Source organism: Ailuropoda melanoleuca, chromosome 2 (genome assembly GCF_002007445.2).
Source record: "Ailuropoda melanoleuca isolate Jingjing chromosome 2, ASM200744v2, whole genome shotgun sequence".
NCBI lineage: Eukaryota > Metazoa > Chordata > Mammalia > Carnivora > Ursidae > Ailuropoda > Ailuropoda melanoleuca.
The window spans coordinates 184,422,060-184,441,633 of NC_048219.1; the positions used below are offsets into that span (position 1 = coordinate 184,422,060).

General features: G+C 42.6%; 1 protein-coding gene across 3 annotated transcripts in view; it reads left to right on the forward strand.

Annotated features, from left to right (window-relative positions):
* The window catches only part of ACSL3 (acyl-CoA synthetase long chain family member 3), a 79,607-nt gene that overhangs the window by 40,608 nt on the left and 19,425 nt on the right, over positions 1–19,574 (forward strand). For all 3 annotated transcript variants that reach the window (XM_034655263.1, XM_034655265.1, XM_034655264.1), the window contains 3 exons: positions 8,571–8,985; positions 17,578–17,755; positions 19,030–19,139. In XM_034655263.1, the coding sequence (XP_034511154.1) occupies positions 8,608–8,985; positions 17,578–17,755; positions 19,030–19,139 (666 nt within the window). In that variant the 5' untranslated portion in view covers positions 8,571–8,607. The remainder of the gene's footprint in view (positions 1–8,570; positions 8,986–17,577; positions 17,756–19,029; positions 19,140–19,574) is intronic.

The window sequence follows — 19,574 nt, forward strand, 5'->3', positions numbered from 1 at the left end:
GATCTGTCATGGATATAGTCTTCATTCCCTTGTCTTCCTCCCCTTCCCCACATTTTGTTCTGGTACTTGCCTGGTAAAACCCTCTCCTGGGTTAAGTCAGCTCTCCGCTTGGTTCCCATTTGTGCTCCACCAGTTGAACTTGGCTGGGAAGCACGCAGCCAGCTGGGTCTCCCTTCACATCCAGGGCTCAGACTTCAGGTGGGCCTTAGGAGCTGTCAAGTGATTCTCCTGTCTCCTGCTGCATTTATTTTCCTGTTCTCTTAGATGATTTATTTGATACTTTCTACTTAATTTTCTAATACCTTCCTTTCTTCCTCTCTTTCAGTGATTTTTTCCTTCCTATTACTCTGAGAAATAGAAGCACTCAGAAAAGAATCAGATTCTACTAGCTCTTGGTACCACCCACGTGCATCTGTGTCCCTGTTCTTTGTATGGTCAACCCCTCACTCGGGTGCTGTATCACACCCTCCCTCCTCTATAATCTTTTTCTTTCTTCTCCTGGGTCATAGCCATCAGTACGCAGACAAGCTATCTTCTCTCGAAAACAAGAATCTGCTTCGTCCTGTCCCAGGATCCATTTCTCGATTCTCTTTAGAGTGCTGCTCCTTTTCTCTCCTAAGCGCTCTCTAGTTGGACTTTGATCCATACCGTAGCTGTTTTGGAGGTCAACAGTGATCCTCACACTTTTTTTCTTTATTATAATAAAGTACATGTAACAAACTCTACCAGCGTGACCATCTTGAAGTGTCCAGTTCCTTGGCATTAAGTAGATTCCCCTTGTTGTGCAACCATCGCCATCATCCATCTGCAGAACTTTCCTGCCATTCCAAACTCTATACCCATTAGACACATCTTGCCAGCACTCCTTCGCCTCAGCCCCTCGCAGTCACCAGTCCAGTTGTCTTTATGCACCTCATCTAAGTGAAATTACAGAATATTTTGTGTCCTTCGTGTCTGCCTTATTTCATTCAGTGTCATGTTTTCAAGATTCATACAGGTTGTAACATGTATCAGAGCTATCAGAACTTCATTCCTTCGTAAGGTTGAGTAAAAGTTCATTGTGTGGCTCTGTCAGCATTTTGTTTACCTGTTCACCCACCAGTGGACATTTGGGTTGCTTCCACCTTTTGGCTGTTACGATAACTTCGCTTTGAAGCTTGGTGTACAAATACCCATTGCCTCTGATTTTAGTTCCTTTGGAAATAGACCTAGAAGTGCAGTTGCTGGATCATACAGTATTTCTCTGTTTAATTTTTGGATGAACTGCCGTACTGGTAGCCGCTGCACCATTCCCTGTTCCCACCAGCAGCTGAAGGGTGCTAGTTCTCCACCTCCATGTCCTTGCCAGTACTGTTATTTTATGTATTTCTGCTAGTAGCCATCCTGATGAGTGTGCAGTCCCCTCTCACTGAGGCTTCGGTTCACATTTCAGTCCTCATCTTTTTTGACCTGTAGGTAATGTGTAGAACTGATCGGTGTTCTCCTCCTGAGACCCTGCCCTCCGGCTTGCTTCTGTTAACACTGACCCCTTCCGTCATGCCCCAGGCCTCTCCGTTTTGGTCTGCCCCAGATTCACTCTTTGCACTTCTCGCTCCCTTGGCCTTGCCAGCCAGTCTCATGGCGGAAAATACTTCACTGTTCTGAGTTGCCTTCAACAAAACTGAACTGTTCTTTGCCCAGACCTGTTCGTCCTGCAGTCTTGCCTTCCTCGTGATGCAGTTCAGTGGTTTTTCATTATCTCAAGCCAAACACCTTGACCCCTCTTTCCCTCTCACTCTGCATACGGCTGTACCTTTAATACAGAGTCAGATTGGGGCCACATTTCTCACTGCTGCTTCCTCCTCGCTCTGGTCTCAGCCCTGGTCATCTCACATCTGATCCCTGCGAAGGTTCCCAGTTGGTCTCCTTCCTCCTGCAGCAGCTAGAGTTGGCCTTTTGACAGTAGGTCAGATGATTTCACTCAAGTCAGTACAGTTCTCACAGTGGTCCCCACATCCTTTGGAATCTGGCCCCACTCTTCCCACCATGTCCTCTCTGCCCTCCTCTTTTCCCCATCCCCCATCCTCCCTGGGCTCAGCCTGGAATGTTCTTCTCCCAGATAACCCTGTGGCTTCCTTGTCTGCTCCTAACACCTGACATGAGTTTAGTTTAGTTTAGTTTTTCTTCTCCTCTCCTCCCTTCCCCTCCCCTCCCTTCCCCCTCCCTTTCTTTTCCCCTCCCTTCCCTCTTTCCATCTTTAAATTTTAAAGATTTTATTTATTTATTTGAGAGAGAGCTCGTGCAGGGGGAGCAGCAGAGGGAGAAGCTGCCTCCCCACTGACCAGGGAGCCTGCAATTGCTGGGCTCTATCCAGGACCCTGGGATCACGACCTGAGCCGAAGGCAGACACTTAACCCACTGAGCCACCCAGGTGCCCCGTTAGGTGCATCTTCTTACCCTTCCTAAAGCAGCAGCGCTCTCCACCCCACCACCCCACCAGTATCGCTCATTTTGTTTAGCCTGCGCATGTGTCTCTGTAGCTGTTCCTACCTCATGATATTTAGTTATTTGTTCGTGGTCTGTTTTGTGTTTTGTTCATGACTGTGACTCAGTCATCAGCAAGAGTGATTGGTATTAATTCTGTGTTCAAAAAATGTTTGAGAAATAAACGAATGATTGAGTCCTTATTCATATGTACTTAATATGCACTTGCTTTTCTGTAGAATAGACTTGAGTGTGGGTTTGTGTGTGGGGTTTAAGTACTGCAAGGTGGCTAATAGACTCTGGATAGTACAGTCTTTACCTCATTAGTTTAACTATTGGATGAAAATTGGTAAGGCTTAATTTTAATTCTAAGTTTAAGGAGAACATATTGTCTTTTTGGATTAACAATCTGTGTTTTCTCATTTATAGCTTCTGTGTACAAATTCTTTTTTTTTTCCCTCTGTTGCTTGATTTTTTAATTTATAAGAGCTCTTTGTTTATTTTGTCATGTATTATTTTTCCCCCCGAATCTTGTTTTCCTTTTGATTTTCAAATTGTTTCACCAGACAACTACTAACTCTTTAAAATTTATGTAGAAGAATAAATTTTTAAGAATTGATAAGAAAATTTTGAAAAACATGCATAGTGGGAGTCTTGCTAGATATGCAAAATAGTAGTTCTCAAACAGTGTACATGAAATTTACATGGTTGCTGTTTAAAATGAGTCTGCTGTTAGTTTTCAATTTATAGATATTGGGGAGGTAAGGAATGGGGACAGCATGTCTGAATAGTCGTCGTCTTCAGTACGCTCCAGGGTCATTCTGCTGTGATTGGTCTGTGGATCACAGTTGAGAACCGCTGCTGTGGGTCCACTGTATTTGGAAGCATGGCAGAGCAGTAGATCGAAGGAACAGAATCATGTCTAGAAACAGATCCAGTTGCGAACAAGGACTTACTATTGAAGATGACATTACGGTTAATTGAGAAAAGGGTAGTTTATTTAATAAGCAGTTCACGTAGTTCATCTGAAAGAAAAAGTTAGCTTTCTTCCTTACACAATATAGAAAAATAAACTCCATATTGATTAAAGATCTAAATGTAAAACTTGCGCAAATAGTAGAAAAAATATAGGAGACCATTAGTTTAACCCTGGTATGAATGAAGCCTTCTTAACATGGACTGTAAACCTAGAATCATGAAGGAAATGATGAACAGACTTAATTGTCAGGTTTGCTTTCTGAAAGGTGATACTCAACTGTAAAGTGAGGCAACATCATAGAGCACTGTGACTGTTTCCTAGTTCTCTAGATTTTGCACATTCCCTTCAGCGGATAGGATGCCGTTGGCCAGAGGTTTGTATTTTACCCTTTTAGAAAAGGGTAGAGTCTTCCAGAAGACTTTCAGACCAATACAGTGTCTTAATTGCTGCGGCTGGTACATGTAGGCTGCCTTTGATGCTACCGAACACTTCCTCCTTGGCTCTCCCAGCCCTGGGCATTCACAGCACTGCCTTCTCCAGGTTCTGCTTTTATTGGTCTTGCCAGTGGGATTTTCCTGCTCCCTCTGGGCTCTGGTTTCCCTCCAAAGTTTTCTGTCCTTTATCCTGAACTTGGAGATTTCCTACGGTTCTCATCCTTCATCTGATGATGGCTCCATATGTGTGCTTCTAGCTCCGGTGCCTCTTAATTCACAGTTCATATATTTGGATGACTCAACAGGCATCTTAAACTCCTCATTTTCAAGACTTGTATTTATCTCCTTTCCACCAGCCATCCCACTGCTGACCAGCTACTCCTTAGATTTCTGTCTCAGTTGAAGGCACCCAAACCGTTTTGCCTTCTTTTCACTGCAACTCTGATTTGTGGCTTTATTCTCCAGGATTTGGATACGGAAACCGCCTGCGCTGTCTTAAGATTTCCGTTGCTGGGGAGGTCTGGAGGAGCAGCTGCTGCTGCCACCTGCTGGACAGTCAGGAGCTGGAACTCCTGGCTGCTGGCGTCTGTCACACACTCCAGCTGCCTTACTCCTAGGAGTGAAGGATTATCTCAATTCTCTTATCTGATTGCCTCACAGCGGGTTTCTGCTGTCTTTAGCGTAACGTTATTTTCTAAAAACTAGGATATGTGGTGTGCATTGAAATGCAAACGAAGTTTCTTCATCAGCACTTTGACTGTAATTCCCTGCCCTCCTCTCCCGTACCCTGCTCAACTAGTGGCTGATTGTTCCTGGATGAACACCTGCTGCGTTGGGTGCTTGTTCCAGTGATGTGGTGTCATCTCTTCAAAATCTCGGTTTTCCTTGCCTCCCCTCTCCCCCCATCTTTTGCTAGTACTGCCCTGTGTTGATTACTATTACTTTGTACTAAGTTTTGGAATTCAGTGTATGAGCCCTTCAGCTTTGTTCTTTTTCAAGATTGTTTTGGCTGTTCTTGGCTACTTAGAATTTTCATGTGGATTTTAGGATCAGCTTACAAAATTCTGTATAAAAACCAGTAGAGATTTTGATAAGGATTGTGCTGAATCTGTACATCAATTTGGAGAATGTTGTCATTTTAATGGTATTAAGTCATATAATCTATAAACGGATGTTTTTCTATTTATTTAGATGTTTAATATCTTTAAACAATGTTTTATGGTTTTCATAGTACAAATTTTACACTTCTTGTTATGTCTCATCCTAAGTAGTATTTTTTTCTTTTATTTATTTATTATTTATTTTTAGAGGTAGACCGGAGTGGTGGGCAGCAAAGCAAGGTTTATTGAGCGGTAGCAAAGTGATAGTAAAAAGCTCCTGAAGAGGGAGGAGACCCGAGAGGATTGACTAAGTATTACTTCTGATAGTGTTGTAAATATAATTGTGTTTTTTAAAAGATTTTATTTATTTGACACGGGGTGGAGAGAGCGAGCACAAGCAGGGGGAACAGAGGGGCAGAGGGAGAAGCAGGCTTCCTGCTGAGCAGGGAGCCCCATGACCTGAGCAGCTGCTTAACCGACTGAGCCACCCAGATGCCCCGTAAATATAATTGTTTTAACTTAGTTTTCTGATTTATTTATTGCTGGTGTATAGAAATACAGTTGATTTTTGTGTGTGTGTGTGTAATTGTCTTCTATCCTGCAGCTTTTGGTGAACTATTGTTCTGTTAGTTTTTTTAGTGGATTCTTAGGGATTTCTATACAGTATTCATCTTATGCAATCATCTGCAGGCAAAAGTTTCTTTATTACAACGTTATTTTTAAAATCAGAATAAAGATACGTGAAATTAAATTTCAGGGCGAGTATGTCGTGAGATAACATCATTCTCCTGGGTTGTGACAATACATCTATTCTTTGCAGGTCTGATGTCTTTGGAAGTAGTAGGATTCATTTGTTTTCATGGTGTTACTTTCCCATATAGAAATCTTCACTGGCTCCCCATGCCTTTAATGGCACAAATCTAGATTCCCCAGACTCTTTTTTCCAAATTACTGCAAAGAAAACAGCATGTAATGGTGAACAGAGCCTGGGGATTTTTTGGCTTTCTTAGCAGCTGGATGGGCAAATTTGGAGATAATCTTTATTTTGTAAAACTGCAGCATTGGACTTTTAAATTTTTTTTTAAAAAAGATTTTAAGTAATCTCTACACCCATCATGGGGCTTGAACCCACAACTCTGAGAGCTAGAGTCATACGCTTTACTGACTAAGCCAGCAGGTGCCCCTGGACTTTTAGGGTTTTTTTTTTTTTTTAATGTTAGTCTTTTATTAAAATTTTTTAAAAAAAATATTTGTGTGTGAGAAAGAGAGTGCGCACGCGCAGGCAGGGGGAGCAGTGGCAGAGGGAGAAGCAGGCTTTTCGCCAAGCATGGAGCCTGATGCCAGACTCAGTCCCACCAGGATCCTGGGATCATGACCTGAGCCAAAGGCAGATGCTTAACCAACTGAGCCACCCAGGCATCCCTGGACTTCTAATTTTTTAAGCATGGTTTCCTTTAGTTCTTTGAACATGTTTATAATAGCTGCTTTGATGTCTTGTCTGAGTCTGACATTTGGGCCCTCTCAAGGATGATTTCTGTTGCCTCCTTTCTCCTCCAGTGTTTGGGTCTTCCCTGTTTATTTGCATAATTTTTTGTTGTCAACTGCACATTTAAGGTCTTTCATAGTGTTTCTGAATGTTGATGCCCCCCTCCCCATTTCCCCTGGTTTGTTGTTGTGTTGCTTGTCTGTTTGTTCAGTGACTAGTTGAGCCTGTTCAGTGCCTTTAACACCGCCCCCCCCACACCAGTGTGCATCCTTGTTGTTGCTCCTCAGTGGGAACAGCCTTGGGAACAGACAAGAGTTCCCTTGAAGTGCTCTCTTCAGGGGATGACAGCACGGTTTTAGGAGGACTCTTCAGCCATCTTTCTCTGATCTCCTTGTTAAAGGGCTACGTCTGCCTCTGTTGGTTCACGCCCAGCAATAACTCCCCACTGATAGCTGGCTGATTGCGTTATTGTGTTAAACACGGTCCTGGGCCATAAATTGCCTCACAGTGTGATTCTGTGAATTAGATGGTCTTTGTGAGGGTTATTTGAGGGCAGTCTTGGAGTGGCCCTGACTCTAGAAGGTCTCTTCTTCTGTTCTTTATTCCCCGATTCTGTTAAACGTCTATTTGGTCAACTCCTCCTTGTTGCTGGCACAAACTACCAGCCTCATCTCATCTTCGTCGCTCATCCCCGACGTCTCCATTGTTTCCATGGCGCCGCGAGGCTTGAGCGTCCCTGTTCTCTGTTCCGACCAAGGTCAGTCCACTCAGGGATTGCTGAGGGGCTCTCTGTTCTGGCAGCCTGTGCCGGCCTGTGTGGAACCTGTGTGCCGCTGCTCCAGAGCCAGGGGCAGGGACGGCAGCCGGTCCTGTGTTCTGTGAGTGGGGTCCTGGCCTGTGGCTGTCGCCTCCGGTCTTCCCTGGTCGGAGCCTCTCTCTGCAGTTACGTTGTGAGCGAGCTGAGGACGAGCGGTGCCTGGTGTTCTTGGGCTGCTGTGCTTGCGGTGGAGCTTCCTCACATTTCTTGGCCACATGGGCCTAGAATCGAAGTTCTCCAGGATGGAGTTGGGGGTAGGAGATGAGAATGCTAGAAATCATAACCCTGGATTTCGAGCTGGATGGAATAATAAGTAGTTTGCTTCAGTTCTTTTTTTTAAATGATATTATTACCTGCCTACCACACAGAGGTCGTTTCCTCTGCCTGGAGTGCTCCCGTTTCCCCCAGTTAGGCACCTGGCCCACTCTTCCTCTTCCTTGTCAGTCTCTGCTCAGATACCCATGGCCGGAGAGGCTCCTGTGGACCACCCTTTACTAGAGCGTCTCTCCAGCCTCGCCTGTTCCCTTCCCTGGGTTCATTTTCCCTCCGAGGACTTAGCGTCACCTGGCACGCTTATGTACGTTTGTCGTCTTCCTCTCCCAGTGAATGTGCCGGCTCCCTGAGAGAAGGATCGGAGACTGTTGTTCACCGTGGCTGTTCCTGCACTTAGAACAGGGTCTGACACGTGGGAGATGGTCAGTAAATCTGATGAATGCAAAGTAGAAATGGCCAGAGTTGACTGCCTTCTTGCTTCACAATTCAACCTGCCACACTGAAAAATATCACTGTGAAGTGAACTCTGTTGTTTGCCGACACCAGTTGCTTGCTGCTGCCTAGACTGAGAGACTGGAATCCACTGGGAGAGAACGCACGATTGTTGAACAGGCTGCCGGGGCCGCGAGGGAGGAGGGTGGCGTGTCTGCAGAGCGCTTGGCATCCCTGAGGGATGGACAGGAGAGCGGTACATTTTTGGCTTTGATTCTGATGTCAGTCTTCAGCCTGCTCTTTCCTCACCACCGGGAAGTGTTTGGACACTTGGGGTTAGGTTGAAAAGCCACCTGTTTACAGAATGGTGTGGAAACTTCTCTGTGGTTATTTCCGTTGCTAATAGCTGTAAGAGACTCACTCGACCATACTGGGAGTGGACTGGACATTGCTGGAGGCCAGTGCCAACTGCTGCTTCATTGGGCAAAAATATATCTTCATTTGCCTATCTGATACGAAGATTTTTTCTTTACAGTTACTTTAAAATGATTTTGAACTAATACCTTTTTTTCCCCCTTCCTTCTAGATTCTGGAAATCCGTTAACTCCACTCTTTGAGCACTTATGAATAACCACGTATCTTCAAAACCATCTACCATGAAGCTAAAACAGACCATCAATCCCATTCTTTTGTATTTCATACATTTTCTGATATCACTTTATACTGTTCTAACATACATTCCATATTATTTTTTGTTTGAGACAAGACAAGGAAAAGCAAACAAAATCAAAGCAAAGCCTGTAAGTTCAAAACCCGAGTCTGCATACAGATCTATTAACAGTTTGGATGGTTTGGCTTCAGTATTATACCCTGGATGTGACACGCTAGATAAAGTTTTTATGTATGCAAAAAACAAATTTAAGGACAAAAGACTCTTGGGAACACGTGAAATTTTAAATGAGGAAGATGAAGTACAACCAAATGGAAAAATTTTTAAAAAGGTAAGGTGATCTTTCGTTGCCTTTGTCTTTCTTCTGAGTAATACGTTCTCTCAGAAATGGCCTCAAGGGATGAAGACAGCCTGCTGCCGTCAGATGTGGCTGGTGTGGCAGGAGAAGCAGGGTGGGCAGGGGACTGTGCTCTGATCTCCTGTACTGTGCCACACAGATTTGTTCTGAATTATCACACACTGGCCAGAGTGCCCACTGAGCCCAAATGTCTGCCACGGCTTGGAGTAGAATGTCTAGAGCAGTGTTGGGTCTGAAACCGTATTCCCTGGTGGTCCCACAAACACCTGTGTGTGCTTGAGATGGTTCTGGGTTTTGGAATGTGAGGCCTACTGTTTCTGATTTTAATGTAGGTTCCATTGGGTGCTTAATGTCTTGGTAGTTCGGTGGTGGCAACTGCATGATTTTTTAAGAATTTCTTTTCATCGGGGCGCCTGGGTGGCACAGCGGTTAAGCGTCTGCCTTCGGCTCAGGGCGTGATCCCGGCGTTATGGGATCGAGCCCCACATCAGGCTCTTCTGCTATGAGCCTGCTTCTTCCTCTCCCACTCCCCCTGCTTGTGTTCCCTCTCTCGCTGGCTGTCTCTATCTCTGTTGAATAAATAAATAAAATCTTTAAAAAAAAAAAAGAATTTCTTTTCATCAATATAGACAGTAGCACCTGTGTTACTGATTTGAAATGGAATAAGATCCTTTTTTTTTTTTTTAATATTTTATTTGTTTATTTGACAGAAAGACAGCCAGCGAGAGCGAACCCAGGCAGGGGGAGTGGGAGAGAAAGAAGCAGGTTCCCAGTGGAGGAGCCTGATGGGAGCTCGATCCAGGGATCTAGGATCAAGCCCTGAGCCGAAGGCAGACGCTTAATGACTGCGCCACCCAGGCACCTGCGCGATAAGATCCGTAGAGGCAGTATAGCATAGTGGTTAAGAACCTGGATTAAAACAATAACAACAACAAAAACCAACCCGGATTCCAGATCTAGACTCTGGGTTTGGATCTCAGCTTTGCCACCTAGTAGCTGTGTGACTTTTGGTAGCCTCGGTTTCTTTTATTTAATATGAAGATAATGATTATTGCTGATGTTTATTAGCATTTCTTATGAACCAGGATGTTACAAGTTTTTTACATGTACCAACTTATTTAAGACTTAAAATAGCCCTATGAGTTCATGTTATCGTTGTTACTTTGCGGATGATGGCACAGAAGCACCAGATAGGTTAACTTTTGCAAGGACGTTCCAGCTAGAAGTGGTAAAGCCAGGACTAGAACCTAGGTTGTCTCGCTCCATACTCCTTAAACAAATGCCAGTCCTCAGAGTTGTTGAGAGGATAAACTGAATGTGTGTACACACACACACACACACACACACACACACACACACACAGCTTGGCATCTAGTGTAAATGCTCTGGTTTTTATTATATAAATACCATTGTCTTGGGAATTGGGTGGGCACAATTACATGAGTGACCACAGAGACACATGGGGTAATGCAACACTGTGAAGGATAGTGAGTATAGAAATGGCATGAAAATGCTGATTTTGAGCTTGGAGTCATGACTCTGTTACAAGCCATTTTTCAAGCTCCAGTACGTAAAAATTGAAGATAAGATTTTTTTTTTTTTAAAGATTTTTTAATTTATTTATTCGACAGAGATAGAGACAGCGAGAGNAGCCAGCGAGAGAGGGAACACAAGCAGGGGGAGTGGGAGAGGAAGAAGCAGGCTCATAGCAGAGGAGCCTGATGTGGGGGCTCGATCCCATAACGCCGGGATCACGCCCTGAGCCGAAGGCAGACGCTTAACCGCTGTGCCACCCAGGCGCCCCTGAAGATAAGATTTTTTTTTAGAGGCAGTAAGATGACCAGTAATCATCTTTGATTGATAATTTGGTTAGGTTATAGATTCATTTTGTGTGTAGGTGAAGTTGTTTTTCCAGCTGCCTTTTTTCTGTTAGTCATGAAGGAACTCTCAGGTCTCAGAGGAAGGTTCAAATAGTCACACCATGGAATGAAATACTCAGCTTCCTCTGTGACTTCAGGGCCAGGGGGATGTTATTTAACTTAATTGCCCAGTGATTTTGGCATTTATCCACAGAAATTCCGGAGGCTTTCTTTTAAACATAAAGGAGATGGCAAACATGTTAACACCAGTAACTCATAGAAATTAAAAATGTTATTCTGACTCGATGACAAAATCTTAAGTGTCCACCCCCTTTAATAAAATAGAGTGATCTTGTGACTCACTTTGCCTGCCACATTAGCAGTGCCCCCTTGCAGTCTCAGAAGTGGCTTGGGGAAATGATAATGGTCCCTCGACTTTTAAGGCATATTCTCTCTCTATTTCTATTGCTGACTTAGTTTTGCCTCACTTAAAACTTAAGGTCTATTTGGAGAGTTAGTAGCACATTACTCGAAATTGAAGTCATGTAATTAAGCGTGTGTGTTTACTCTTTTTAACCTATAGATTATAACATGCAAAACATTATATCATAATGGTGTCTGAGTTTTTGTTATATTTAGTTGCTACTTTTTAGGGTATACCATCCTTGAATTCATCTTTGAGAGATCCGGTAGTTCTAAAAGGTACGAAAAACTTTTCTGAGGTGCTAAAGTTTTCCACTTGCATGCCTTCTCTTAAAAATACTCATTTTTGTTTGTTGGTCTAATGCTATTTGAATTCAAAGATTGGGTTCCCTTGTGTTTAATCTCAGCATATATAACAGGAGTCCTCTGTTAGCAGAAGGTTTAATTTTTCTCCAGAATCGCATGTTACAGGCATTTTACGGGACTGGCACTGTTTCTCAAGTCTTCGTTCAGTACTTAGAGCAACAAACTAGCTTCCAACTATGTAAAAAGATCAGTATGGTAAATATATATGAAATTCCTTCTTAATTCAGTTTATCAGTGTAATTAGGACAAAATAAAATCCTAGAGCTTTCACAGTTGTTCCTTACGTGTGGCCAGGTAACACAGTGTACACAAGGGAAGTGTTTTTCCCTGTTGGGTGTTTGCATATGTGGCCATTTCCTTCCTGTCCTGCCCATGGTGGCTTTGTAGTCATCATTTATTCAACAAGGAGATGTTTGAACTCAAATAGGGAAGTTAGAAGGTGAAAAAAAAAACTCTTTATACGGCAGCCTTTTCTGTCTACAGGATCTCACTCTCAGGTCTACCGTTGACATTTGCCTTCGAATTGGCATTTGTGATTCATCAGACTTTTCGGGGAAGTCTTTATATAACCTCTTATATAGAAAATGTTACATTTTTCCTGTTTGAAATTAGGCTCATTGGGAAAGTAAGATTTTTAGGTTTCCTGTATAATAAATGAAGGAAATGTTCCTGTTAGCCTTAATCAAGAAGAGAGTGATTTGAGTTTCTGTTGGTCTGTATTACAACTGTACTGTGACTTGCAGACTGGATGGTGGGTACCTCAGCTGGGTGTTACAAACAAGCTAGGCTTTCCCGCCTTTTGGTTTCTGGTAGAAGCAGCATCTGCTCTGATAGAGTAAAAAGGGGACATTTCACAACTGGTGCTTATAGAGATGTAAGAGTGGAGTTGGTGTGGCTTCCGCTGAGTGCTTACCGACTGGCGCGCACGCGTGTTTTCCATGAATGTGTCGTCATTCATAGTTTCTATATTTGAAAATAATACTGAATTGGAAAAACCAGCTAGTGGTGTAGCAGTATCTACAAGTTTCCTTCCTTCCTGTTTTGGGGGCTGAGCTTAGGGATTAGCCCCAGAAGGTATCTGATATGGTTGAATCGAAGATACACCCAGACCTTTATTTCAATTAAATGAACGCTGAAGTTTTGTTTTCATCTTGTAACTTACCAGTCTGTTTTGAGCTCCCGAGGGAAGATAAGCAGAGGAAAAGACAGTGGTGAATCTGCTGTAGATAAGCCCAAGATAGTGTGGCTATCAGCTTCACCAACACAGGGAGGCAGGGAAGCAGAGGCCGCCATGTTCCTGAGCCTGGGCAAACTTTTCTCGTTTCCTACGGCTTATGAAACAACTACAGCAGAGCTAAGCACCAGGAACGTGTGTCAGCAGCCCCTGATGCCAGCCTTCCCAGCTGCGAATGCATTGTACTGAGGTCTCTGGAAATGAAGAACAGTGAAGGATTGGTGTTCAGAGATCTTTAAGATACATGTACCTGAAATAGAACAAGGTTGCAAAGAATAAAAATAAGTTTACAGTGAAACAGAAGGGAGCACAAGGCTGGTTCTAACATTTAGTAACTGCCAGAAACACTTTAAATTCTTTTTCTTACATATTTTACACACATTAGAGGGAAGAAAATAGGAGGGATTATATAATCACAGTGCTTCAAAGAGGATTTCACTGTGACATTCCTTCTAAATTAATCCAGAACGGTAATAGAAATACTCATTTCTGTTCTTGGGAATTGACTTAGCTTTCTTTTCCACTTCTTAGTGCCTACTTTTGTGTTACTTTCTGCTCCAGAGTCGTATTTTTAAAAATCTATAAGCATGTGTGTATGATACTTATTTTCTGACTAGTTAGGACATTTACATTGTAATTTATATGAAAACCAGTGGTCAGTCTGTCGGCCAGGGCTTGTGTTCTGGTTTATTGTAGTACTCTCCCCAGCCAAAACTTCGGTTTTGCTTTCCATACTTGTTCCTCTCCTGGTCAGCCTCTGTTTGCTGAAGGCACTACCATGTACCACATGGTTTGTTTTTTTTTTTTACCAGGAGTCTGAGTTTTTTTCCTTAGAGCCCCTTTCCTGTACTCTTTCTACCAGGTTTTCTACTTCCACTCTCGCCCCCATTATCATCCGCTCACACAGGGCAGTTGAAAGGGTCCTTTACGGGTGTTATCAGGCCACCCTCCCCTCCTCATCTGCCCAGTAACACCCCGTCTCCTTTCTGTGGTGCGGTCGGAGCCTTGTGATTTATGCTTAGATTCCGGAATGAGTCTGCCGGGATTCGTATTCTAGTCCTGTCAGTCACTTAGGCTGATTTTTGAGCAAGTTCTCCCTGTCTCTCGATGCCTCAGTATTCTCATCTGTAGAGTAGGGGCAGTAAGGGTAACTCTGTCTTCAGAGTTACTGCGCGAGTCTCAGAAGCTTAGCACAGAGTGAACATGGGCAAAGGGTAGCCACCCCACGACCCCCACCAGCCGTCCAGACCTGCTGAAGAGTTCACCCCCTGCCTCCCTCACAGTTAATTGTCATAATCTTCATTTGCAGAGACAAAGGGTCAGTGAAGCCGGGTGTACTTTGTCGAAGAAGGCAGGGAGGTGTGTAATTGGACGTATTTCTGGTCTAAGTGGCTAAAGGAAAAGAAACGTCCTGGTACTTGGACTGGTTAAACCCTCAGCTACCTGAAAACTTGATCTTTATTCGATTGTCTCCTTCTTCAGGGTCCCAAATGGTGAAGTATTTGTGTGCTTTTATTTTACAGAATGTTCTGTGTGTTATCTCCGTTTTATTTTTATAGTTTATCTTCTGAGATAAGAGGCCCTCATCATTAGCATCATCAAAGCATCTAATTTCATCTGTTCCTGAACAAAGTAAATGATTAAGTTCCTCTGTCCCCGGCAGTGGTGGTCTGAATGATAACATTGATGTTTACCCGTGTATGTCACACCTGTCCTAGAATAAAAATACAGCCAATTAAATGTGAGACACAGAAGTGAACATAGGGCCAATCTTAACTCTCCCCCAACCTCTGCAAATGAGGAAGCTGCCCAGAGGCCCCACAGTCCGCATTTCCATAGCCGCTCTAGTCATTCCCTTGCCTGACGCAGAGTCGGAAGAATTGAACATGCTTGGGTCTCATGGGTGAGAGTATTTGAGAGGTGGTAGGCAAAGGATGTGTGCAGTGAAATGGAGACGGGGACAGAAGTAGCTCTAGAGGTTAAATGATTAGATGGATGTGGATTTTTTTTCAAGCAATCTTTTAAAAAATGAGGCTCCTGGAGGAGAGAGGGGTTAGAACACTCCCTCATGGCCCAGAGTGAATTGAAACTGTGTTTAATTACACTGTCCATTCCACATGTATAGCAAATAATTACTGAGCGCCGACTGTATGCCGGGTGCTTTGTTTTAGGCACTAGGGAGACAGTAATGAAGAGGACACACAGGTTACTCTTCTTACGGGTCTTACATTTGTGTGGGAGGAAGAGAGACAATAAGTTAACAGATTAAAAACTGCTATGAAGACATAAAGCTGATCGGAGATCAGGGGTAGCCTCTGTCGTTAGGTTTTGGCTAAGTGGAGGCCTGAACAACAGAGGAGCCAGCTTTGCAAAGATCTGGGTAATGAACGTTCTGTGCAGTGGGACTGGGTGTGTGCCCACTGGCTGTAAAACTGGAATGAGCCCAGGTGGGTGAGGCATTTGGAGTACAGAATTGAAGAAGGTATTCAGACCCTGAGAGTGAGTACCTCTCTAAATTTTATGCCATGGCACCTTTCTTGCGTCATCCTAGTTCCTACCCTGGCCCAACCTGTTAGAAGGACAGAAAGGACATAGTTGTATTTACAGGAAGTAATGAGTTAGGATAGGTGAGCCTGTGGAAGAGGGTTTGATGGGAGACACTGGCACGGCTAGGTCCCTTAGGGCTTTGTCGGCCAAGCTTAAGGTTTTTGAGCTTGGGTGTGCAAGTAGAGGTGGCTGGAGATAGAAATTTGGGAAGTGCTTGTAAGTTTGGCTTTTGTTAGGGCACTTCAACCATTGTAATACCATGAGGGGGACTGCAGAGAACAGGAGTGCAGATGTTTGTAGGTCATTAAACTTGGTGCTGAGAAGATAAGGGCATTTCCGTTGAATTTCTAATTTCTCAGTGATGTATAAGACAGTATTATAACCTTATCACCTGAATAGGGGGGAGGGGGGTGGGAGGGAGGGGGTGGAGGATATTTGAGTAGAGAGGAGCTTTCAATTTGCCATTTCAGAGGGTGAGAAGATGAATAGACCAGGAAGTCATAGGATTGCTGCGTGGTGAGATCCGTGACCCTGAATAGAATGAGGTTATGTTCTTCAGCAGTATGGGCAGGGAATAAATAAATGAGTTTAATCTTAGGTTTTAGCTAACCATGGGGACAGAGTTAGAATTGGGAATTTTTTCCAGCAAAAGTCAAAATTATGGTGTAGCTAGGTGCCTCGAAATGTAGTCTTTATGGGGAAAGACGACTACTAGGAGATTCAGTGGTTTAAAGAATTAAGTGAAATTCAGTTCAGTTACACTTGAATTAAACTCATGGTTTCATTTCTTTGCCACATGGTGGCCCTATCATATGGATTTAAAGGCTTGAATTATGTAGATAATACCTTTCAGTATGTATACATTCTCTGAAACTTAAAAGCGCATCATTTAGATTCTAGAATCTAAGAGGTAGCTCATGCTAATCTTTGGAGTGTAAAATTCTTAATAATTGTAATCCAGTTCGTGTACCTTCTGTCCAAATTTTCATCTGTCTTCTCAACCGCCACAGAGCTCCTTTTGAAGTCATTGGAGCTCCCCGTGCTGAGCATTTCATGAGGGTGCAGAGCAAGGTGAGAGATGTTGGGATCAGTGAAGTTAAATAAGTATTTTAAATCCAGTTGCCTTATCTGTCAAAGAATTTATTCCCTAAATCCATTATAGAATAGGACACTAGAGGGCAGTATTTATCCTTTTCCTCCCATTTCTATCTTCACTCAATCTCTTATTTCTAGAACTCTCTTGAAATGTTGGATGCATTTTTGGAAATGAATGTGGCTAGCTGGTTTTAAGGTGTGTGAGACATATGAGTGAAACAGCTGTGTTTGGAAACTATTTGTATGTATTTGGAGAGCGGGGAGCTTTTATCCAGTCTGTACATAATTGGGGATTTATGGTCTAAGTTGGAGAAAATTCCTAAAGAAAAATAAGTTAACCAGTTTAAAAGAGGGTTATTACTAATGAAGACTTAATGTTACCTGTGCTTCTGGTAAGCACAAGCGAAATGTTGAAAGCCCAGTGGTGCCAGTGGGCATTTATGGCTTCAATGGAAAGACTTTGATGATTAATAAAACTAGTCCTGGTTGCGTAGAGACTTGTTCAGAGCGCAGTACGGGGAGAGAGTTCAAATTGAGCAGCCATAAATATGTCTGTTATCTTGGGTCTGGCCAGTTTCTGTTTGTAAAATCATATTGTACCAGTTGATTTTGAAATCTGGGAATTCATAAACAGAGGGAAAGTAAATTTTTGGTATCATTAGTACTTGATACTAGGCTAAATTTTAAGCTAACCTCTAAACGATGTATAAATGAATTATCAGTATATGGGCTTTTGACGACAAAACTGACCTTTAAAATCCTGTCAGACTCTGAAGATTTTTGAAAATAACCCCCCTCATTACAGTTAAAGACTTAGCCTAAGATTTGTCATTAAAAAAGCACTAAATAGCTAATTTCAAAATAGATTTTTTTCATTTGAAATTCACTTTCTAGCTTTTTTCAGGAAAATATAGTTAAATTACATACATGCAAACATAACTGGCTTGTCATAAAACTTGGAACATATCTTGGCTTCTTTCTAGAAAATAATACTTTGGTTATATTAAAAGGTATTTGTATGTTTTGTGTTTATTTTATCAGGTTATTCTCGGAAACTATAATTGGCTGTCCTATGATGATGTCTTCGTGAAAGCTTTTAATTTTGGAAATGGTTTACAGATGTTGGGTCAGAAACCAAAGACCAACATCGCCATCTTCTGTGAAACCAGAGCCGAATGGATGATTGCCGCGCAGGCGTGCTTTATGTATAATTTCCAGCGTACGTGGCTTTCTGATCTTCTGTGTGGGGGAGAGGATGCTGTTTGTTATAAGTATTTCACTCTTTAGAAATTATATTCTGAAGTTAATTGCCACCTTGAGTCTCATCAGGAGCGTTCTGTTAGAACTTCGAGTTTGAGGTCTGCTTTGCAAATGGAACCAGTTGTGGAACAGATTGTGTGGTCGGTGTAGTTGGGGGACTGGAACCTATTCCTGGGGGCCCGGGGGCCTGGGGGCCTTGCTGACGAGGCCTGCGGGTCTGATGGCACTGCTGATTCTCTCAGGAATCCTCTGGTGAAGTTAGTGTCACTTCACCCCCACTTCTGTTGGTGGCAACAGTTGACCTCTAAAAACTGCACTGCTGGGAGCCACGAGCCAGGTGAAATGACAGGGACCTTTCATACTGTAGTTACTTAAGTGGCAGTCTGGATGCCCCGTCTGTGAGGTAGTTCTGGAAGCTTGTTCACAGACGTTGGTGCCAAAATGGGACGTGAAGTGTGGACATTGTCTCACCTTTCAGATGGAATCGAAGAGATACTTTTACCAGATTTCTTGCTGTCAGTGCCTCTGCTGGTTTTTTAAACTTTTTTTAATCTTTTTGTTAAGCCTTTTTGTTTTCATATTTGTGGGCTTACAGTTTGCTTCTTTCGGGGAAGCCTCAAAATAATGATCACCCCTTAAAGTCACTTGAAGTCTGACTTCTGTGAGTTAGGCAGCAAGCAAATAAAAGTCCATATGATGATGATGATGATGATTATTATTATTAAATTTCAACATGGCTAAGAATGTTTTTCTTGAGTTTTCTGCTGGAATAAGCAGTGCTGCCACCCGTTCCTTTTATAGTATGTGTAACATACTACACCCTACGCCTGACGTTCAGTGCATTCTTACTGGTGTATGTTCTTTCTCATATCTTAGTACCAAGTAGTTAACAGTGAAGTCCTAAAAAAGAACATTTTAGGAGTCAGACATAATTCCTTCCATTGTGCCATCCCAGAGTAATGTCTGTAGGTGAAATAAAACTTAAAGATTTTGTTGTAAAATATTGGCAATCTTGGGGGAAATTAGGAAAGGGTGAGAGTGAGTGGGTATAACGTTTACTAGTATATTGAGACAATTTAGGTAATCATAGCACAGTTACATAATAAACTATGGATCTGACAATTTAGGGTTCAGTAGACCGTTAGGATTCATGACCACTTTCAGAGACCTCAGTTACATTTAGTCCCTCTGCAAAATGTGCAAATACTTGACTTGCCCTTCTTTTCCCTGTAGTTGTTACGTTGTATGCTACTCTAGGAGGTCCAGCTATCGTTCATGGATTGAATGAAACAGAGGTGACCAACATCATTACTAGTAAAGAACTCTTGCAAACAAAGTTGAAGGTGAGGACTGTGGTTATTTTACAACTGTCCAGTACTTCAGAATTTTCAGTGTCATGTACTCTAATATTGATACTTTTATGATCTTTAAAATCCTGAATATCTTTGTAAACTTTCAGGAATATTGTACTTTCTTCCTTTCTTTTAGAAAAGAAAAAGTAGATTTCATGCATATTTATGTATAAGTAGGGCAGAGAGTTACAGATTGTTAACATTGTATGCCCATCTAAGGTGAAGGGATTATCTATACTCATTTGTTTTCTAGTCTATTTTCAGTAAATTTATAACTTCGAAGGGTTGTTTCTGGAGTAGTAATCCATTTATTTTTGGAGCATTGAGTCATTATGAGTTTTTAGAATTTTTTAAAGGGAAAAAAGAGACTTTATGAAACCGTTGGAGAAAGGTTTTGAAAGTCCCTAGATGACTCCCTGTGAAAAC